Source organism: Petaurus breviceps, unplaced genomic scaffold (genome assembly GCF_028583685.1).
Source record: "Petaurus breviceps papuanus isolate PSGF00001 unplaced genomic scaffold, PetGlider_PUasm1.0 90760, whole genome shotgun sequence".
Lineage (NCBI taxonomy): Eukaryota > Metazoa > Chordata > Mammalia > Diprotodontia > Petauridae > Petaurus > Petaurus breviceps.
In genome coordinates this window covers 3,235,277-3,257,658 of record NW_027187338.1, presented here as the reverse complement: position 1 = coordinate 3,257,658, position 22,382 = coordinate 3,235,277, and the positions used below count along the sequence as shown (strand labels likewise).

At 48.8% G+C, this 22,382-nt stretch overlaps 2 protein-coding genes across 3 annotated transcripts; both read right to left on the bottom strand.

Moving 5' to 3' along the window:
- Positions 1-1,441: 1,441 nt before the first annotated feature.
- Positions 1,442-6,934, bottom strand: ADPRS (ADP-ribosylserine hydrolase). Its single transcript, XM_069067933.1, has 6 exons — positions 6,667-6,934; positions 4,353-4,449; positions 3,925-4,132; positions 3,577-3,761; positions 2,905-3,005; positions 1,442-2,370 (listed from the first exon to the last, which is right to left on the bottom strand). Exons 1-6 carry the CDS (start codon positions 6,875-6,877, stop codon positions 2,078-2,080), a joined length of 1,095 nt encoding a protein of 364 aa, XP_068924034.1. The 5' UTR covers positions 6,878-6,934; the 3' UTR covers positions 1,442-2,077.
- Positions 6,935-12,280: 5,346 nt separating this feature from the next.
- TEKT2 (tektin 2) lies at positions 12,281-21,896 on the bottom strand. 2 transcript variants are annotated; one of them, XM_069068195.1, is made up of 10 exons: positions 21,706-21,896; positions 20,715-20,927; positions 20,291-20,416; positions 19,888-20,093; positions 14,793-14,936; positions 14,416-14,530; positions 14,044-14,151; positions 13,738-13,881; positions 13,338-13,417; positions 12,281-12,572 (listed from the first exon to the last, which is right to left on the bottom strand). In XM_069068195.1, the coding sequence occupies exons 2-10, from the start codon at positions 20,868-20,870 to the stop codon at positions 12,359-12,361; spliced, it is 1,293 nt and encodes a 430-aa protein (XP_068924296.1). In that variant the 5' UTR covers positions 20,871-20,927; positions 21,706-21,896; the 3' UTR covers positions 12,281-12,358. The 2 variants fall into 2 exon arrangements, with proteins under 2 accessions (XP_068924296.1, XP_068924297.1); XM_069068196.1 differs by lacking the exon at positions 20,291-20,416.
- Between the last annotated feature and the right edge of the window lie 486 nt (positions 21,897-22,382).

Below are 22,382 nucleotides of genomic sequence, written 5' to 3'. Positions count from 1 at the left end.
GCAAGCCCAGAAAGGCAGCTGTTGGTGGGTCGGTGGCTAATCTGGGGCAGATACCAAACCTCTCCAGAGCATTCCACAGAGCTCTCTAGCAGTGGAGCGTGACAGCTGGCTCAGTGTCCCTAACACAAGTTATTTCAACATCTGATGCAAATTATGAATGAAATCACTAATCCTCATTCCCAAGGGGAGGCAGAGCTGTAGCCAGCCTCCAGTTCTCCTGTGGAGGAGGGAGTTCAAGGTAGGCCAGCTGTCTGAACTGACCTCCCTCACCATGAAGTCAACTCCCCATCATTGGAAATTTTAAAACTGGGCCCTAGGGACCATTTGTGTGAGATGATCTGGGTATTCAAGCAGGGGTTTGGACCAGATGCCTTCTGAGGTTCCCTATGAAAGCATGTGTTTGACAGCTTTGGCCTGGGGCAGCTAGGGGTACTGACTTCCTCAAGGAGAGCTCTCTTTCTTTGGGCCAGGCAGATTTGGGGACAGCCAACTTTAGACATTCTTTCTTGCCTGCCCTTTGGAAAACCCAGTTTGGTTTCTAAGAAGGCCCAATTGAGCCTAGAAACAGCTGTCATTGACAATTTCTCCCCTACATTTTGCTCTCAGTGAGGGACAAATTGCTCCTTCAGGCTAGACCTCCCCGCTGTAGGCAGGGGGCTCAGACCTCACATTCCCACAGCTCTGAGGGGGCAGCAGAGATTCCAGCAAGGCCGCAGCATCTTAGAGACGCTGCCTGACACTCTTCCCTAACCAGGAATGAGATTCTTTGTGTCAACTTCCAAGCGTGTCCATCCCTGCTCTGGGGCAAACCAGTTACTTCCTCTTGGAACTCAGCTAGGGCAAGGCGAAACATTCCATCAAATAGACTGCAGCACAGAGCTTTTGACAAAACATATAACAGGGTTCTTGCTGCTCCACATGGGGCAATCCTGTGGCCATGGGTCACACAGATAATGATCTTGCCTGGCCTTGACTCTCATCAGGTTCTATTTCCCTTTCAACTGCAACTGCCCAAAAGCAGGCTTCTGTCCTTGATCTGGTGAGCCTGAGAGGCTGGGTCTGGCTCCCGCTGGGCAAGAGAAACTTTTTGGACCAGTACTTGTTCCCCACTCCCTCACCCTTCTTGATATCCAAGGCTAAGTAGCTTCCAAATCCTTAGGGAAAACATTCTTGTGGTAGAGACTTGGCCCAATCTGAGCCCTGCTGTGTTAGACTCTACAAGGAAAGCTCACAGAATGGTCATTACTCTGATCTGCCGCACAGATCACAGGGGCTGTCAGGTGCTTTCAGAGGAACCTGCCTCTCTGTCTCCTTGGGTCCCTAGCTCTTAGGAATGCTGCCTTCCCCCAACCCCATTTCTGTTGACACACACTGCCAAGACAGAACAAAGAAGTCCCACAGGCAGAAGAGACAAAATATTCAGAACTGAAGACCAAGGAGCTTGGAAGAGACCAGCAGGGTCTGCCAGGAACTTTATTGGGAGGCTGCATAAGTTACAGCAGAAGCTGTAATGGATGTCTACCCCAAAAGAGCCAATGCCCAGTGGGACCTCAACCAAGAGGTTTACTCTGAGGCCCAAGAGCTCCCCAAACTAACAATTTCAAGACTCTCAAGGTCCCTAGGCCAGTGAGTCAGGCTTGGTCAGTCCAGGAAAACAAACGTCCCAAGACTAAGCCTACCAGGAGTGGGGCTCTGGAGACCACATCTACCTCCCCAGACCCATGGTTTCAATTATCTTTCATTCCTGCCAAGAGTAAGAAATATCTCCCTTCAGTTCAAACCTGTTCCTGCTTTAGTCACGTAGGTCTCCTGACTCAGGCCCCAGAATCAAGCTCTGGGGATTTGGGGGGGTCACAGATGTGGTCAATCGACACAATGGGCCCAGCCAGCAGAGGGCCACACCTACACCACTCACTCACCACCAATGAAACAGAGGGCCCCTCTTGCCACGCCCTAGCTCCCAATCACCACACATGGCCCCATGCTGCAGTAGGGGCAGGGCAGTAAATCGAGGGGGCCCTGAGGTCTAGCGCTCATGGCAGGGGGCTGCTGCCGGAACTTGCGCTGGCAACAACCCTCATAGGGCTTTGCTGAAGAGCTGGTGCAGGCTGCGGGCCAGCACATCCGTCTCTTCATAACCCTCACAGCTCTGCTGCCAGCTCTCTGGAACCTGCTCCATCCCATAGTAGGCCCCAGCAATGGCCCCAGCCATGGTGGCAATGGTGTCAGTGTCCCCCCCCAGGGAGATGGAGTAGATGAGTGTCCGCTGGAGGCTGTTGAAGGTGGCTGGGATGGCAGGGTCAGGAGCCATGCAGCGCAGGAAGCAGTAGATGGCGGTGGGGACTGACTCGAAAGCTGCAATGCCATTCCCTGTGGAGGACACAAAGTGCAGGCAGTCTGAGACTACCCAGGACAGAGATTTCTCTCATTCAGGGGCAGGACTGGGCCAAATGATTGGGAAGGTTCATAAGCTTAGTTAGTGGGCCCAAGGGAGAGAAAGAGATGAGGCCCACCAAGTAGTAAAGATGTTCAATTTGGCTAAAGTATTCTTGTGTTTTATAGTAGGGAAGTTGAACTGGCACACCATTTCTGGGCACTGGTAAGATGGCACTTTTTTGCTTTCAAAGCTGAAATTCAGGTAAAGGAACCTGAGCCCCCACCCCAGTTTCTCCACTCTGCAGGAATCAAGGTTCTCCCCGTGAAGGACTCAGTGGCAGAGATGCATGTCCTTTCCCTGCCTCAGCCCCAGGGATGGCAAGGACAAGTTAGGGGAGGGAATTGTAGTTTGTTCTCCTTTCTGGCCCCTGCAGGATGGAGGCAGACCCGTTCCCCTGGGGGCAGGGGTGGGGATGGGGATGGGGATGGGGTGGGAGGAGAGGAAAGTACAACCTCCAGCCAACCCACCAAGCTCAGACAAGACTTCCTCCTTGGTCATTAAGCCCTGCTCCAAGAACTCTGCGATCTTCTTCAGTTTGCTTGAGTATGGACGCTCCCCCATGCCTAGCCTGGGAATCAAAGAGAGGCCAGGGAGGTCACAGCTAATGAGCACAGAGGCCAGATTTGGAAGAATGGAATAGGTCTTAGGTCTTGGAATGCTGAGTAGCATATGGGGAAGGGGGATAATGAGGTGGATAGTAGAAAAAAAGACCCTTTCAATAGAGAAAGCATGCAGTTTGGGGAGGGAGAGGGAGGGGAAGAGGGGGAAAGAGAGAAAGAGAGAAAGAGAGAGAGAGAGAGAGAGAGAGAGAGAGAGAGGGAGAGAGAGAGAGAGGGAGAGGGAGAGAGAGAGAGAGTTTGTGTCTGTGGCTGTGTGTGTCTAGGGGGGCACATAGTATAAAATCTGGTGCAGTAGTCATCTGTTCCTGGAGATCCAGGGATACTTAATCCAACAGCACACCTCTTCCTCAGAAAAAGGAGAGATTTCTTTCAACTTTTAATCGGTGCTTTCCATGAAAAAAGGAAAACAGGAAAGAATCAGATCCTAGTCCATTGCTAGCACTGGCCTAGATCATGCCCAGACCCCAGTGGCTCAGTCCACACTTAACCAACAGCATTCAAGTGTCCATCCCTACTTACTCCCTTGCTTCCGAAAGAGACCGGTCATCACTCTCCACCTCCTCCATGTGGTCCAAGAGCTGCTGGAGAAATTGCTCCTGAGATGATTCCCCTTGTAGGGCCAGGTGCACAGCCAAAGCCTGCAGGATGGCACCATTGAAGCCCAGCGAGGAGGCATGGGTCAGCTGGGCTGAGAGCCGGGCAAACTGCAGAAAGGGAGGTGGCAAAGGACGGAGAGAGAACTATTGTCATTGGAGCTGTGTCAGGGAATAGGATGGAGGCAGAATGGAATGCTGTCATCGGAGCCATGCCAGGGAGAAGAGGAAAGGGAAGAAAGAACCACCCCAGTGGTCAGTTTCGCTCACACACCTTCTGAACGTCTTGGGCATGACTGTAGGCCAAGGATATGCCAGCCACCCTCATGGCACCCCCGTTGCCATAGGAACCCTTCCCATTGAACTGAGCCCGAGCTGGCTCAAAGACATCTATGCATTTAGGGTTCAGCAGCTTTTTGAACACAGTAATCACTGCAGCACCATAGCCTCGATCAGGATCTTTCTTGTACTCCTGAGCAAACCTGGAGAAGAAAAGGCAAGGACCCTGGCTAGGCCCTGAAAGATCCCAAAGCCAAGAAAAGGAAATAGTCTGGAAAGAGGGAAAGGGGATGAGCAGAAGAAACTCTCTAGGGATAAGCAGCATGGGTCATTGTCTTAGTCTTTCTGGGCAGGAGGCTCAGAAACCTTAGACAACCATTAAGCACATTAGGGAATTGCCTTGTTCCACCCACCGCCCCTCACCTCTTGGCCATGTCCACCTCATCGAAGGCCTCCTTGGCCAGCAGGGACTGCACCAGGGCTCTGGTCATAGCAGTGTCATCTGTGTAGTACAGGACCTCTGCAGGGAGAGGGCCGAGGGAGGGTGGAGTTGGGGGGAGGCTGAGGCTTGTAGTCAAGGGGCAATCTCATCCCTCTCCAACTCAACAGGGCTAAATGAGAGATCGCCTTTTCCCCCAAACAATTCTGCAGTTCTGTCATCCTCCCAATTTGGAACCTGAGAGCCCTTTTTTATTCTTTTCTCTCCTTAGCCCTCCACATCTAAGCATTTACCAAGTCTTGGTGACTCAAATTCAAACTCCCCTCCAGCTTTCCACGGATCCTGCCAACACTCTGGTTAAGGAATCCACCTGAAGTCTGAACCACTTCACCTTTCTTAACCTCTAGGCTTTTGTTTCTTTATTGCCAACACTATCTCTCCAAAACTACCTTCCTAAAACACTTCCCTGCACATATCAACCCCTAGCCTCCAAACTTTCCATGATTCTTCAGTGCCTACAGGATACAATTTAGCTTGGTCTGGAAGGCCTTCCACAATCTAGGCCATACCTACCTCTCCAACCTTCTAGCATAAGCTCGATCACTCAAGTCAGTGGGATAAGACTTTACCAAAACAGATGGGCTTTTCCTTCCTGGATTTTGCTTGTACTTTTCCCCCTCTAATTCCTGGCCATCCCCTTAAATCCAATCAAATTCTAAATTCTCCATAAGACCTTCTCTGACCCCAGTGATGTCCTTCCTCTGAAGCCCAGTAGTCTTAATTGCTTATACCCCTCATTATGCTACACAGTACATGTCCTGGCATTATCTTGCCCTGCGTGTCTTGACAGGGACCTTCTTACAGCATCTTGCATTTCCAGTGCCTGCTGATATAGATGAAGAGGGAACAGGTAAAAAGCAGGAAAGGGAGAGGGGAGCTACTTAGGACACAGACCCCTCAAAAAGCCAGATCTAGAAGGAACTTTAAAAACCACCTAATGTAATCTCCTCATTTTTATAGTAGGAGAAACTGAGACATAGGAAAGGGAAGGTCAAGGAGGTTTCCATAGAACTTCCTTGCCTTGGCCTTCCACTCTGTTTGACAAGTTAACATTTTCATTAATGACATGGTTAAAGGCACAGAAGGCATGCTTATTAAATCTTCACATGACACAAAGATGGGAGAGAGAGCTAACACATTGGATGATAAAGTCATCATCCAAAAAGATTTTGACAGGCTACACTTTGATTGGGCAGAATCAAATGGGATGAAAAAATTTAATGGTGAGTTCAAAAAATCAACATCTCAATTGTAAGATAGGAGAGGAAAGGCTAAATAATTTATTTAGGAAAGATCAAGGGCTGGGGTGGGGAACCTGTGAGCCTTAGGTTCAGCCTTATGACTGAGTCCAGTCCAAGTTTTACTGAACAAAACCTTTTATTAAGGGGATTTGTTCTGTGAAGTTTGGGTTCAAAGGGCCACACTTGAGGAACTAGAGGTCTTGAGGCCTCGGGTTTCCCTTCTAGGGGTTATCAATGGACCCTAATTTCAATATGAGGCAACAGTGTGATGTGGCAACCCAGAAAGCTAATGCCATCTTAAGCTCTATTAAGAAAATCACTGTTTCCAGGTATAAGTAGGTGATAGGCAATTTCAGAGCTAGGTGGAACCCTGGAGGTCATCTAGTCCACCTGCATTGCTGGACTGTGGATGACAGTTTTAGGTGACAAGTCAGTGATAATGGAATGGGTCTAGAGAACAATTTCATGAGTTCGAGCACAGGAGGGGCAGCTGAAGGAGGAGACCACTTACAGGTTGCCCCGTAAGTCTCTCCAAGCTGAGGAAAGGCTGTAACAGAATGGGCTGGGCTGGTTTTGTGTGGTCCCTGACAGGAGGGCTGTGAGTAATGGGAGAAGGCTACAAAGAGGCAGATCTAGGGCGGAGAGCAGCCAGAGAGATCCAAAAGGGGCAGGAGCTGCCTTGGGAGAGAGTGGGCTTCACTGCATCCAAGGTCTTCAACCCAAGGCTGACTCCTAGGAAGAGCGGTCTCCATAGTTTCTTAAGCCCCTTTCCGGCTTCCAACAAAACCCATGCTTTCTGATTCCTGGGGGGGGGGGGGGGAGAGGGGGCAACTTCAGGGGAAACCGTAGGGATAACAGATTCGGCCCGGCCTGGCCTGCCCCACGCGCTCCAGTACCGACCCTAAAAGCCGGTTCTCTTTAAGCCGGACTAGACCCCGCCCCCTGGAGCACGCGCCCTCTTGCCCCTCCCCCACCTGTGCGCGCGCGCTCCTCCCACCTGTGCGCGCGCTTCCCTTTGCTCCAGGCTCGGGCTCCAGGCTGGCCACGTGACTCAGCAGTGACGCCAGGGTAACGTTCTCGTACGCCTCGTAGATTGCCCCCAAACAGTCCCCAAGGAGCGCCCCGGCCAAGCAGCCCCGGAACCGCGATAGGGAACGCGCAGCCCCGGCCGCCGCGCCGCCCGCCGCCACCGCCATCGCAGCCGCCATCAACCGCCACAGTCTACCACCACTTCCGGGAGCGCCGTCACGCCCACCTCCCTCCACCACCCCACCGCTCCCCGCCCTGCAGAAAAGCGTCGGGCCGAGCTACCCAGGAAGCCGCGGCCCCGGCGTAGGCCCCGCCCCTGCCCTGCAAGGCCCCACTCCCCATTCTGCGGTCTAGTAGGCCCCCTCCTTTGCCCCGAGCAGGCCCCGCCCCTGCCCTGCAAGGTTCCCCCCCCCACGGGACATAGGTTCCCCCGCCTTTGCCCCGCCCCTACCCGGAGACCGCCCCCCCCGGCCCTGCCTCGCACAGGCCTCGCCCTCCAAGAGGCTCCGCCCCTCCCGGGCTTTTGCTCGGTCTCCTTCTCCCTCTCTCCCTTGAATTTAGCTATTCTGTTATCCTGGAAGGGGCCCCCCGGCGCCTTGCCGCCTCGGAGCCGCCTCGGAGCCGCCTGGGACCCGGACGGCTCCGGTCTCTCGCCCAGGCTGACGCTGCCCGGCGGCGGCCTCAGAGGAGCCCGAGACGGTTGGCTCGTGCGTATACTAGAACGTGAGGTGGTGGTTCTGAAGCGCTTTGCAGACCTTAAAGCGCTTTATAAATGCCAGCTACGTGATGGAACTGTGTACCAACGAGGAAGATGATGAAAACAAAGAAACGTGCAGAGGACTTAGGCAGAGTGATGCAGAATAAAGCCCGGAGCCGGAAAACAGCCAATACAGTGGCCACGACCATGTAACCTCATGCTTGTGAAGGCTTGAACCGGGTGTGCTAGTGTGGAAGAAAAGGGCCTTGGACTTGGAATGAGGACGGGAGCTCGGATCCGCCTCAGGCACTAACCACCGGGCCCTGGGCAAGGCTTTTAACTCGGAGCTTCAGTTAAACGGGGACAACAATAGCCTGAGTTTCTTACGGTCAAACGAGGTCCCTAACCCCTATTTACCAGTTACATTATTACGAACTCTTAAGGCCAGCCCTCCCTAACTAGCCCTTGGGGGCACGGGGCTGCCTCCTAGCAAGAACCTTAGAGGTATCCAAACTAGGCCCCACCTCCCTCACTTTACAGATGAAGAAACTGAAGTTTAGACAAAGAAGGGGTGGTAGAAGGAACACAGGATTTGGAGTCAAACTGGTCTGAGTTCCAATCCCAGCTTACTTAGTGGGAGTGGGGGAAGGGGGCTTCAAAGGGCAGAAGTAACTTCTTACAGCCTTAACCAAAGAGAATAGGACTAGAGCCGGGATTCTTAACCCGTGGTTAAGACAAGATTTCAAGAAGTCCGTGAACTTGGATGGGGGGGGGGGGAGGAATGGCATCTTTTATTTTCACTAATCTCTTGACTGAAATTTAGCATCTCTTCAATTTTATAAAAGCATGATTTTGGGGAGGGGTCCTTAGGTTTCTCTAGACTTGATCATGGCCAGAGGGGCCAATGACACAAAAAAGGTCTGAACTGGAGATCAAATAAAGCTCCATTCTGTGATTCCTCTAATGTTTCTCTGTCCAATTATTCTCCCTTAACTTTTTTCTTTTGCTTTTTGGAGGGGGGAAGGCAGGGCAATTGGGTTAAGTGACTTGCCCAAGGTCACATGGCTAGTAAGTGTTAAGTGTCTGAAGCCTATTTGAAATCAGGTCCTCCTGACTCCAGGGTCGGTGCTCCATTCACTCCATTCACGGCCAACACCTAGTGGCCCCTGTTCTCTTTAACTATTGATTTTCCCTGATGGGCTCAAAATTTCCTGAGGATGAGGACAAAGCTTTAATCATCTCTATTTTTGCTTTCAACCGCTCCTGGCCCAGGGCCCTACAAGCAAAGCTTTAATATTTCAGAGATCTGTGGTTTCCATGATATATTTACCTGCACAGATCCCAGTCTTACCTCTATCCCTTTAGTTGGTGGTGTTTTTTTTTTTTTAAGCAATTGGGGTTAAGTAACTTGCTCAAGGTTACACAGCCAGGTGTTTCTGGGTGGGTGCTAAGTGTCTGAGCCCAGATTCGATTCCAGGTCATCCTGACTCTGGGGCCGGTGCTCTTACTCTTACTCACTGTGCTACCTGGCCACCCCAGTAGGTGTTTTCTTAAGTTATGTTTAAAAAACTCATCCATTCATGGCCAAAATTGTAGAATTTCAGCACTGGAAGAGTCCTTAGAAATTAATCACTTAGCCTCTTTGGACCTCAGTTTCCTCATCTGTAAAATCAGGGAGTTGAACTAGATAATTTCAAAGGGCCCTTCCAGCTCTAGATCTTATCAATTCCCTGATTTTACAGTTAAGGAAATTGAGGCCCAGAAAGGGAGAAGAGATTGCCCAAGGCAAGCATCTGGTGATGATTTTTTTCCACATTCATCTAGGCTGGACCTTAGTCCTTGTAGGATACCTATACAATAACAACAATAGGCCTGTAATCAAACTCTTTCCAGCTTAGTAGGACCTGTCAATTTTGTCAAAATCATCTTCATGTCATGCAGAGGCAGCTATCACTGGAGTACTCTGTGTACAGTAGGTGCCTTATAAATGTTGAACTTGAATAAATGTTTGCTTATTTCCCAAATGGTTTCCTGAAGGCATGAATCTCTCCTGAGTGAAACTTAAGAAATTTTTCTTGGGCCCCTTCAGACCTGAATAGGCCTCTTCCTGGGCAATATTATAGACGTAATATTTCAGGAAAGCATTTGACAGAGTTTTATGCTGCCCTTTAGGCCTTCACACAGGCTGTTCCCAGAACCTAAAATGCCGTCCTTACCTCTTCCTCTTGCATTCCTTAGCTTCAAGGTTCTATTCAGGCACCACCACCTCCCAGACACACATATTCCTGATCCCACCAGGAATAAGTAGTTCATTGGGTTTCAAACTGGAAGTGAAGGCACTTGCAGGAAAAAAAGGGGAGGGAGCTGTTCCTCAGGAATGACACTGCCATACAGAGATGGCAGCCATGGCACTAGAACAGATGCCTATGGGGAAGAGCGTAAGTGGGTGCTCCCAGCGTTTCGAGCTCCATGGGTAGACTGGTGGTTCAGCTGTGCAGTAACGTGAGCACCCTGATCCAAGGCACCTCAAACATCTAGAGTTTATATCACTTATGAGGCAACATAGCGGACCAGTACTGATGGCTGAAATCAGAATGTCCTTAGAATTGCCTAATAAGGAATGAAAAATGAAGGGCAGAGACCCAGGAAATAATTTTACCTGTACCACAGCAAGCAAACATCTAGGGAAAGGCATGCCTAGTCTCTAGATGGGTTAAGACTTAGCCTACATGTATCCTGGGGGCTGGACCCATATGAGTTGAAACTGGTTTTCATCAGTTCACAGAACGAGACATCATTAACTCGTTCAGTTCACCAATGAGGAAACTGAGGCCCAGGGGGGTGATTTGCCTAAGGTAGCACAGTATATAATAAGTAGTAAGAGTTGGAATTCAAATCCAGGCCCTCTGACTCCAAATCTAGTCTTCTTCCCATTACACCATGCTGCTTCCACATCCAGGGCTGCTTGAATGCAGCAACTGAATTCCTTTGCAAGCCCAGAAACCCAACCCATTATATCTGTTAATGGCCCTCTTCTGAGGCGGGTGTCTTGGGCCAGGAGCATTCCAAATATCTCAGAGAAATAGAATTAGAGCTCTTCCAATTCAAATCATCTCATATTAACACATATATTGGCACAATGCCTGGCTCATTGTAGGCAGACCTCTTGCCCTTTTTATCTATCTCCAATGCTGAATATGATGCCTGGCAATTCCATGCAGCTTTCACCAGGCACCTACTATGTGTGAGGCAAATGACTGTGACAAGGATCTGGCCAGATGACATAGTTAAGGGAGAGATTGCTTATGGTGGCAAAGTGACAGGCTGCGAGTGACAGTGAAGAGCAAAGGAGTGTGCCTGTGCCTTCCTCTAGCCCACTCAATGGGGAGCGTTGAGGAGCAGGTATTTCATGCTGGAGAGAGGAGCCACATCTTCCAGAGGAAGCTAGATTTGTAGGGTGCCATCGGATGGGAAAAGTGTCAGATGAAGAGGTCTTCTGTCTAGCAGGCATCTCGTAAATATGTGTAGAATTGGACATGATGGAGAGATGTGGACACAGTAAGAGGATACTGAGGTAGATTGGGAACTGGTTGAAAGACCAGACCTAATTACTAACTATCTATGGTTTGATGTCTTCTTGGGGGGAGGACTCTAGTGGAGTGCTTAATATTTGTGTTAGTGAAAAAATTTAAAAAAAAATTAAAAATATTTGTGTTAGTGATTTGGATAAATCCATTTAAAGCATTCCTATTATGTCTAGAAAGGACAACATTGGGAGAGATAGCAAGTTGTTCAATGACAGCATCAGGATCCAAAAAATATCTGGATAGGCTAGAATAATGAGCCCAAACAATTAAGATGAAATGAATAGAGATAAAGTTCTACACTTGGTTTAAAAATAAATCAAGTATAGGATGGGGGAGATGTGGCTTGCGTGAATAAAATCTGGGAATTTTAGGGTACTGCAAACTACCATGTACTGTATTATGTGTCCAGAATGAGGGACATGATAGCTTTGCTATTCTCTACCTCTATTGGTCCACATTTGAACTGCCATTTTCCATTCTGGAAAGGACATTGCTGTGCAGAAGACAAAGATGAAGGTGTTGAGAATACTGGAGCCTGCTGCTCCATAGGATCTGGGAATATTTAGCCTGGAGTAAAAAAAGACCTCTGAGGGAGGTGATCAATCATGACCTTTGAGTATTGGAAGGGCCATCGTGTGGAAGTAGTGTTAGCCTTGGTCTGCTTGACCCCAGTGAGCAGAGTTAGGAGCAGCCAGCTGAAACTAGAGAGGCAAGTTAAATGTGATGTGAGGAAGAGCTTCCTACCCATTGAAGCTGTCCCCAAGTGAACTGCACCTTCTCAGGAGGCTATAAATTTCCCCTTGCTGAAAGTGTTCAAGCAGGGGCTCAGGTTAGATGAGATCACTTTTAGATCCCTCCCAACTCTGAAATGCTGTCATTCTGAGACTACTCCTTGCTCCTCACTCTAGCTAGGCAAGGCCTTTTCCCAACCCCCCACAAAAGTCAATCGACCAGGGGCAGCCAGGTAGCACAGCGAGTAAGAGCACTGGCTCCAATGTTGAGAAGACCTGGAGATCGAATCCCAGGCTCAGACACTTAGCACCCACCCAGAAACACCTGGCCGTGTAACCTGGAGCAAGTTACTTAACCCCAATTGCTTAGGGGCAGCCAGGTGGCTCAGCAAGTAAGAGCACTGGCTCCAGTGTCGGGATGATCTGGATCAAATCCAGGCTCAGATACTCAGCACCACACCCAGAAATACCTGGCTGTGTAACCTAGAGCAAGTTACTTAACCCCGATTGCTTTAAAATAAAAAAAAAAAAAGTCAATCCACCATGATTCTCAATACCACCATCATCATTATACCTGAAGCTTTATTGGATTAAGACTCTCCCATTCCCAGTCCCATCCCCATTCCTATTTCCTGTGTGGAGGCACTACACCATCTCTAGCTGCCGGCTCTTGAGTGGGGCCAGTTTGCGGTTGGTGGTTCGGTTAAAGGTATCTACCTCTGGCACAAATTTCTCAGCTGGTACTGTCAGCTTACGGCGGGTGTCCATGCACTTCTTGTCCAGCAGCAAGGTGTTGGACTTGCAGGCAATGTCAGCCCGGATCCGGGCCAGGTGATTGTGAAGGGTATGTAGGGCACTCCTAGGGGTATTGAGGAACACTTAGGGCCAGGCTGCTCCTGCCCTCTCTCCTTGTGGCCCAGGCAAGGCCCCAAGAAAGGAGGGAGGGAAAAGAAGCCTGAACTTCAGCTTTGTTGAGTTGCTATGTACTTAGTCACAGCAAAGACAGAACTCCTGGTAACCAAGACCCCCCAAGCCCTGGCCCCAGACCCAGCACCCTTCTAGTCTAGCTCTGGCATTAGCTCCTTGTAAGTCTGGTAAAGTCCCTTACCTTCCCTGGACCACAGTTTCCTGATCTGTAAAATGAGGGAGACGATGATCCTTGGGGATGCCTTGTGCCCCCAAATACTGCCCCACTCTTTGCCCAGGAAACATTCTTTATATTCTTCCACCTCTTTGCTTTTGCTCATCTTGTACCCTGTACCTGGAACATCTTTTCCCCTCCTTTAAATCCTAATTCAGATACCATCTCATCCAGGAAGCTTTTCTCCATCCCTGGGCTCCACAAGAACGTTTCCCCTAGGACTTCACATGGCATTCTGTCTGAACTTCCTCTAATTCACTGACCATTTCACATCATGTATCTATGGTGCACTTTGTATGTCTTGGGAGCTCCAGAAGGGAAGGGTGTCTTGTCTAATCATTTTATCCCCCTCCACCTCCAGGCATGCAGTTCTCTGCACAAATAGGTACTTCATGTTTGTTGAATGAATGAGTCCTATGATTTGGTGGCTGGGGTGACTTATGGGGCCCCAGGACTCTCAGGTTCACTAAGCCCCAAACTTACTGTGCCTGGGTCAGTTTCTGCTTCAGGGAAGCAATGGTAGCTTCCAGCTGGTGTACTTCAAAAGTGAGCCCATATTGTACCTGGTTAAGACAAGAACAGGGATCAGGGGAATCATCCTCCTTCAGTTCCACTGATCCAAGAGCTTGTGACTCTGTGCCTTTGTATTCTTCTGTTCGCAGCTGAGAGGGAAGGATCCTGAGGTTGTCCTGAGATCCAGCTCTGTTACTAGCTGTTTGTCCCTTCCCCTCCTTTTAGATCTCCATTTCTGCAGGACTTCTCTACCATGGCTCCCTGGGTAGGCACAAACACATGCACACACGTGCATGTACCTGGTCCCTGCATATCTCTGTGCTGGGTCTGTATACTTGAGGCACAGACACATGCACACATGTGCACCTACCTGGTCCCTGCACATCTCCATGTTGGGCCTGCATATTCGAGTTTCCAGCCGGGTATGTGCTAGCTTCAGATTCAGCATTTTTATGTGCAGATCTTCCTCCAGGCGTCGGACGGCCTCATCCAACTGTGCATTTTCTTCCAAGCTCTAAGGGAAGAGGCCAGAGGGTGGGTGGACAGGCTTCCCTGCCCACTCCACTCTGCTGACTGAAAACCCCCTCAACATCGATTTGATTCCATGCCCTCCCTTGGTCCCCACCCCCAGCTCCCAGCTCCCCCAGGGGGCCCTGGAAGCCAGTGGACTCCTTACGTTTTTCTCCTGCCACCTGAGCTCACTCAAAAGCTTCTCTATTTCTCGCATCCTCTTTCTGAAGGCAAACTCAGTGGCCACACGCTGGGCTTCCAATTCATTGTTGGTCTGGGGTTAAGGGTAAGGGGTTAAGGGAGGTGAGAATAGGGCCAGGGAAATAATGAAGTGTGAATGGGTTGTGGGAATATGACAGGGACCAGGAGAGAAGGTGATATCCTGATAAAGAGAGGGGCCATGAAGGGGGAAGGGAAAATGGGCATATGCATGTCTCTACAAAGATAGATGAGTTTATTTGTGTTTGGCAAGGATGGTGGTTAGCTCCTTGAGCAGGGGGGGAAGTGAGTTTTGGGGAGCCTGGGTGGTTGGGCTCACCTCTGCAATGGTGAGGGCGGTAGCTTCACGCAGATCTGCTGAAGCCTTCCTCTCAGCCTCTGCTCGGTCCTTGATGTAGTGACTGAAGTCATCCCATTGCTGTATCGTGCAGGAGCTGGGGCAGCCAGAAGGGCACAGGCTCCCACAGTGCCCAGCAGGCTAGGCCCACAAGGGTTAGGCATGCCACAAAGGAGTCACACACAGGCCACACATGCACTGAACAGGGATCAGATGTGAATCCTATAAGGGCTGTCTGGTGGAGAGGGTGGGGGGGTGAGTAGTTGGCAGTTCCATGGGCAGGGAGGGTCCACAGACCAAGGAGGAAGACAGAGAAAACAAGGGAAGAAGGAGTCTCAGGACCAGAGGCCCAGACTTACCCACTGGGAATTCGGGTAGGGTTGACCTTCAGGGAGATATTGGGGGAGTGAACATTGAGAGAGAGGCAGACACGATCGATCTCTAGTGCTTCCATCTTGCGTCGATGGTCAGAGTTCAGCTGCTGCCTTGTCTCTTGAAGAAGGCTGGAGAGGTCAAGGACATAAAAGTTCAGTTCAGTCCACAGTTACTAACCAGCCTAGAAAATCCCTTCCCTGGACAGATAGATGTAGTCTTAGGCCCAGTTTAAGACCTGATTCAGGACAAGGATCCCTCAGAAGGAAGGAGGAAGCTGAGTGAGGAAGAGAGTCTACCTTAGTCTTTACCTCTCATTCATTGTAGGGTATTGAGATACCCAGATATCCTAATACCAGCTAGGCTCCACATCTGCCCAGATACCACATCCACCAAAGAATAACTGCCTGTTCCTCTAATCTGAGGTCATGTGGGCAGCACAAAGACCTCCAACTTGAATCTAAGAGGTCTGGGTTCTAGATCTGGTTCTACCATTACCTTGATGCAATTACCCTGGGTGAGGCCTCTTTAGGCATGTTTCCTCTTTCTAAAAATGAGGTGTGTGGAGGGGGAGAATTGTGCTGGATCTTTAAGATTTTTTTCTAGATCTAGCATTCTATAAATCTATAACCTCCCTCATTGTTTAGAGAAGGAAACCAAAGCCCAGGAAGACAGAGTCCTTTGCCCTCCAGGTCATAGGATGGAGTCACTACTAGAACCTAGGGCTCCTGACTCCCAGCCCTGGGGTTTTTCTGCAGCATTGGTCTGCCTGGTATCAAGGTGCCAGCACTACAATGGGTAATTCTGATTCTGTGTCCTTGAGATTAAGATTCTCATGCTCTGACTGAATGCCCAAAGGTATATTATGCACAGCATTTTAGTTTTCATGGCACTTTCTAGTCTCTTATCTCACTTTATCCTCACAGCAGCCCTGCAAAGTAGGCAAGTGTTGAGGTACCTTATAGATAAGACTAGGAATCTGTTGTTCAGTTTTCAGTCATGCCTGACTCTCCATGACCCCATTTTAAGGTTTTCTTTTTTTTTTTTAATTTAAAGCAATCAGGGTTAAGTAACTTGCTCAAGGTTACACGGCCAGTTATTTCTGGGTGTGGTGCTAAGTATCTGAGCCTAGAATTGATCCCCAGGTCATCCCGACACTGGAGCCAGTGCTCTTACTCACTGAGCCACCTGGCTGCCCTTAAGGTTTTCTTGGTAAAGATTTAGTGTAGTGGTTTGCCATTTCCTTCTCCAGTTCATTTGACAGATGAGGAGCTGAGGCATATAGGGTGAGCTAACTTGACCAGGGTCACACAGCTAGTAAATGAGTGAGGCCAGATTTGAGTCTTCCTGATTCCAAGTCATGTTCTCTCCACTGCACCACCTAGCTGCTCAGGCTAGGAAAGAAAGGCACCAAAGGTTGGGGATCTATCAGTAATGGGCCCAGAGGGAAAGGGAATGATGAACATTGTGGGTTCCAGAGAAGGCTTAGCTTGAGTGGGTAAAGGCAACAGTCTGGGAAGCAGTGGGTGATGTAACATGAAGGCAAATAAAACTTCATTTCAGCATGGCCATGGACTGTATGCTTAGCTAGGTTGTCTGAAGAAAAAAGTGGACCAAGATGAGGAAGTCCTGTGCAGTTATATCCCAATTTAGCCATCTGGAATGAGATTTGGTAATGAGACATAAATTGTCTGTTATAAAATATAGAATGTCAGGGATGGAAGGGACTTTGGAAATGACCAGTTCTGGCCTTCATTTATTCCTGAGGAAAATGGGACCCAGAAAAGGAATGGAATTGCTCCAGGTTATGATGGTCAGATAGCGTCTAACTATTGTCTAACCCTAAGCTGACTGACATCAGACATCGTGATGCCATTGTCCAACCCTAAGTCTATTGACATATTTAACACTGAGATTTGAGGGAAATGTAAAAATGTCTTAAGGGTTGTTCTCATTCTAGGGATTCTGTCTGTTTGTCTATCTGTCTCTCTCTCTCTCTCTCTTTTTTGCTTTTTAGATGGGGGAAGGCAGGACAATTGGGGTTAAATGACTTGCCCAAGGTTACAGGGCTAGTAAGTTTTAAGTATCTGAGGATGGATTTAAACTCAGGTCCTCCTAACTCCAAGACCAGTGCCACCTAGCCGCCCCAGGAAGTCTTTAAGAAAGGGCAACAAGGCACCCTGGGTGATCCAATGTCCATATCCAAATGCACAAAGTATAGATAACAAGCAACTAGAGATTCTAGTACAGGGAACACAGATTTGACCGTGGAGGTACCACTGAGACTTGGTGGGATAAGACCTATGCTGGCATATGGCTCTGAAAGGGTAGGTAAAAGGAGGAATGGGGTAGGATCGAATTGTAAATTAATATATGTGAGGCAATCCAGGATGTGGGGAGGGGGCAGAGCTTGGGAAGCAGGATGGAGAGAATTTGGGTGAAGATGAATAAGATAGCTATCTTTAACCATTTCAAGGGCTGGTATGTAGAAGACAGATTGGTCCCAAGGGCAGAACTTGAAGTAGTGAATGGAAGGCATAAAGTAAAGCCTAATGAGAAGAAAAAAAAAGATTGCTAATGGAACTATCCAAAAAGGAAACAGTAGAATATAGCAGGGCTGAAGGTGGTAGATTCTCAGGGATTCTTGGCCAGGGCTGGCCTCTTCGGTCTCTTCTGACTCTGAGGGCCTTGGCTTCTGTGTGATCCTTTGGCAGAATCCAACAGTAGCAGCATATCAAGGTAGGGGAGACTTTAGGTGCAGAGGTCTAAGGCTAGAGGGAACCATGTGGCATTTTCGGGTTTGAGTTTGGTATTGCTCAAGTCCTAGGTAAAGTCATCTACATTTATCTCTTTCCTTAGCACTCACCTTTCCCAATCAACCCTTTTCCACTGGCTTCCATTCCTACCTTTTGTACTGGAAGCATTCTCCCAAAGGATACCAATGCTATCTCTGTCTCCCCCAACTAATAATCTCTTATTTGATAGATATGATGGCCTTCATTAGTTCTCATCCTTCTTGATCCCCCTGGACAGTGTTGACACTGCGGAAGTAGCGTGGTATAGAGGTTAGGGTGTTGAACTTGGAGTCAGGTGGACTCAGGTTTGAATTGTGCCTCCGAGACTGGCTGTATGACCACAGAGCCTTTCTAAACCTTATCCGTAAATTGTGAGTAAATTATGCCTGTAGTTCCAGTGCTTTACAGAATTAAGAGGTTCAGATGTGATAATAATGTAAGCAAAAATTTTTGTGAACCTCAGAGGGCTCAGCCAGTATTATTACTGATCACTCCTTCCTCCTCCTGAACACTCTTCCTCTTGGCATTGAAGGCATTGCTCTAAATGACATTGCTTTATATGGGTTCTGCCACCCATCGGGCCAAGCCTTCTCAGTCTACTTTGCTAGATTCCCATCTTTCTTGTTATCACACCCCAACTCTGGCTGAGCCTGAGTCATACCTTGTGACTCTCTGCACTGGAAACTCTTCTCTTCTCAGACTACAAATTATCTTATGGTCATCTCATCCATACCCCAAACTGAATTCCATGACACAGTTGATTCCCAAATCTTCCTATTTGCAGTCATAATCTTTCCATTGTACTCCAGAGTCCTACATCTTCAGCTGCTTACTGTATTATCTTTATCTGTTTATCCTGCTAGGACATCCAATTCAACATGTCCAAAAGTGAATTCAACAACATCTTCTCCCCATTCCTCCAGACCTTTTACTTATCTCAACCTCCTTGGTTTGGTTGATGAAACTCAGGTTCTTGGACCCAAAACTTTGAAATTGTCTTTGATTCCCTGTTCTTCCTTACCCTTGCTTGTACACCCCCTCCCCCACCTAATCAGCTACCAAGTCTTGTCAGTTCAATCTTCACTACTTCTCTTGACATCTCTTCCATGCACACTGCAGCCATTCTCATTGAAACCCTTTTCACCTCCCACCTTGTCTAGATTTCTCAACTGGTCTCTCTGCCTCCAGGGTCTTCCCTCACCAATAAGTCCTTCACATAGTTGCCAAAATAATCTTCCTAAGGCACAGGACCTATCATGTCACTCTCTTCTTTTAAAAAAAAAACCCTTCAGTAATCCTCTTATTTTAGGAAAAAATATAAATTTCTTGGCACTGGAGGACCTCCACAATCTGGATCCAAATCTACTTTTTTTTTTAGCTCTATTTGCATTTTACTCATCACACATTTGGTGTGTGTCAATGTCCTTGCAATGCAGCCTAGCTCGAATTCTAGCTTTTCCTCAAACCCAACATCTCTCCTACCACTCTGAATTGGCATAGGCTGCCCCCAGGCCTGGAATGCACAGTGCTGCCTCCCCTTCCAAAATCCCTGTTATTTCCCTGTAAGGCAAGCTGAGGCTCAGAGGCCCATTACCTCCAGAAAGCTTTCTCTAATATCTACATATGTCCACATACAAGTGTGTCTTGCTTCAGATTTTCTTAGAAAATGTTGCCTGGATCTCTCCTTTGACCTGGTCACACTTTATTTTGTATCCCCTTCATTTGTGGATGTATCCATATGCCACCCCTGAGTAAAATGTTAGCTCTTTGAAGGCAGAAATGTGTTATAACTTCTCTCTGTATCGCTGGCATTTAATGCAGTGGCTTGTACCGAGCAGTTACTGTGTTCATGGAGCTGAATTGAAATCTGAGAGGGGGGATTTTCACTACAGGGCTCCACATGTGGGAAAGACCAGTGTGTGCCCCTCACCTCCAAGCTCCACTAGGAAGCAGGGCATAGATTACCCTCTAACTTTTCAGATCATTCCAGATCATTCACAATCCCTCCCAGCCAGAAGCATGGTATTCCATGCGTGCTCAATAAATACTTGATGAATGAAGGCCTCTAATTCGTGATGTGTGGCCACAAGGACCTGGACACTACTATATGCTGCTCACAGGTGGGCATGTTTGTAAGCATGCTTGTGCATATATCTCATGTGGGGGGCATATGCAAACACTATCTAATATCCCCTGGGCAGACACTGAGCATGTGCACACCTATGTGTGTGTAAAAGCCCCCAGGTTTGCTTATAAGCACAGGTCCCATTTTCCCTCCAGTACTTACCAAAGCTGCTCAAAGACCTCCCTGATCTTCTGCTGCAAAGCCTGCTTGGCACTGTCAATCACCTCCACTTCCTTGTGCAGCTCTTCTTCTGCAGAATCCTTCACCACATCAACGTCCCGCCGGCTTTCCCGAAGTGTTAGGCACTCGATGGCCACATCTAGAGGGAGGTTCTTGCCCTGCAGGGCCCTCTCTGCTGCCTCCTTCATCTGGGGGTGAAGGGCAGGGGGAGGGAAGGCTTAGAGAATTCTCCCAGGTTAGACTTCTGCCCTGTCAAACCTCTTGGCACTAGAGTGGGCGTCAAGGGTGAAATGGCAGCTGAGGCCAGCAATACCTCCCTGCCCAAGTGGGATGCTGCCCCATGATACCCGATCCCCAACTTTACACCTGCCCTCAGCTCCCTTGCCTGTGTCATGGCATCAATCTCGGCATCTATATCAGTCAGACATTTGTCTAGTGTCTCCTTCCATCGCTCAACAGAACATATGCGCTCTGCCAGGCGGGTCTGGTTGTCATATTCATCCCATATGGTCTGGAAGAGCGAAGAGTTGTGTGAGAGGGAGCATGATATAACAGAAAAAAAAGACTAGACTCTGACACTTGGTAGCTGTGTGACATTGGGCAAATTACTTAATCTCTGACTCTGTTTTGTCAGTAAATGTGGTTGTTTGCATAATTGACCTTACAATGTAGCTGTAGTAGGAAGGTGCTTTGGAAAGCTTGAAGCATCATTATAGCCAGGGGAGTTGTTGGCAGTTAGGGATTTCAAAGGCAAGGAATGAAGAGGGTGTGTGTCTCTTTCCCTATTTCATGTGATTCTTTCTCCCTACCTGGTTGTTGGTCTCATTTCGGAGAATGAGGGTCTCTTGTCTGATCTGGTGTGAGGTATCCCTCTGCTGCTCAGCATTAGTGGAAAGCAGGTAGGTGTTAATGTGCCAGTCAGGGAGCCGGAAGCGCTGGCCAGGCTTGAAGCTCAGTGTGGCCATGGCCCAAAGCTGGCAGGGGCACTAACACCCTGTCCCTGGATGCCTTGAGTCCACTATCTGCTTGACAAAAAAAACAAAGGTCGGCCTGGAGAAAAACATCTAACAGCTTCTCTCCCCTTCCCACTCCCTTTCTGCTGCCATATATTTTCCTCCCCGACCACCTCCCTCTTCCAGAATGAAGGTATTTTCTCTAGTAAGCTTGCTTCTCTTTCAGTAGTGTATATGCATCTGTGTACAAAGGAAGAAAAAGGGGGCAAGTCCCGCTTTCCTCCAGCCCCAACAGTATCAGATAATCAGCATGCCCCTGAGAAAGGGCCTGAAAGAGGTAAAGTATTGAATACACCTAGTTGAGCTGAGCTGATGGGAGGAGCCACCACCTGTTGGCAGAAGATGGCCTGGTGGACAAGAACATCTGGGTCACCTCTTCCCACTTCCCCTCCTACCCCGAGTGTGCCAGGCTCAATCAACCAGTTTTCATTGTGTCTCAGTCAGGTCTTCTCCCTTCAAACCTTACAAAAAGCTCTGGGCTGGAGGTTCCGTGGGAGACCAGGGAAGTGTAAGACACAGCCCTTGGGAACTGTCTGGTTGAAAGCTCCTGAGAGGGGCCTCACTCAGCGCCTCAGTCTTGGAGGGCTGCCCAGCCTTCCTTGCCTCCCAGGAGAGGATGGAAGGGCCAGGCTTGGTAGAATGAGAAGGTGGGAGCCCAGCTGGCGCCCTAGTGACAAGGGGAGAATTCTCCATGGGAGAAAGGGTGCCCCAGGTCTGAGTTTTCCACTTCCTTTTCTCAGTTCGACCCTCCCTGCCCCTCTCCTCACTGGCTTCTCGGGGATCTTACCTCTTCCTTCCCTTCCAACACTAGTCTTTGCGGCCACTTAAGCGAGCCGGCAGTTGTTAAGCACGCTCGGTCAGTAGCTAGGCAACGGCTCTCCGCGAGAGCCTATGAGAGCCGACCCTCCCTTGTTTATCTTGGCAGCACGAGAGAGGAGAAAACACAAGGTGGAGGGGGCTGGGGATCTCGGGGTCTAAAGGAGGGATTCTTTGGGGCGGGGCCTAAGTGGTAAGTTATGACATCAGCTACAGAGTCTCCCAAAGCGAAAGAAATAGCCAGGATTCTGTCGGTAAGGGTGCTGTTGGGAAATAGGAAAATAGTCCGTCCTGTCCCCTGGTGACAGAATGCTAGTTGTATGACCTTGGGCAAATCACAAGCTCTTTGGGTTCCAGTTTCCTTATTTGTAAAATTGGGGCAGTAATGCCTGGGGTACCTGACTTCTTGGAACTGATGTTGAGTATCAAATGAGATAATGTATGCAGAGTGATTTGTGACCAGAGTGGATGAATGAAAATGTTCCTTTGCTTAAGCCAAGAGAAATGTGAGAAAGGGGAAATAAAGGGTGAGAGAAAACTACTCATATATGCATATACACATACATATATATATAGAAGGAAATGCTTTTATTAAGCATCTACTATGTGCCAGGCACTAAGATAAGCACTTTACAAATGTCTCATTTG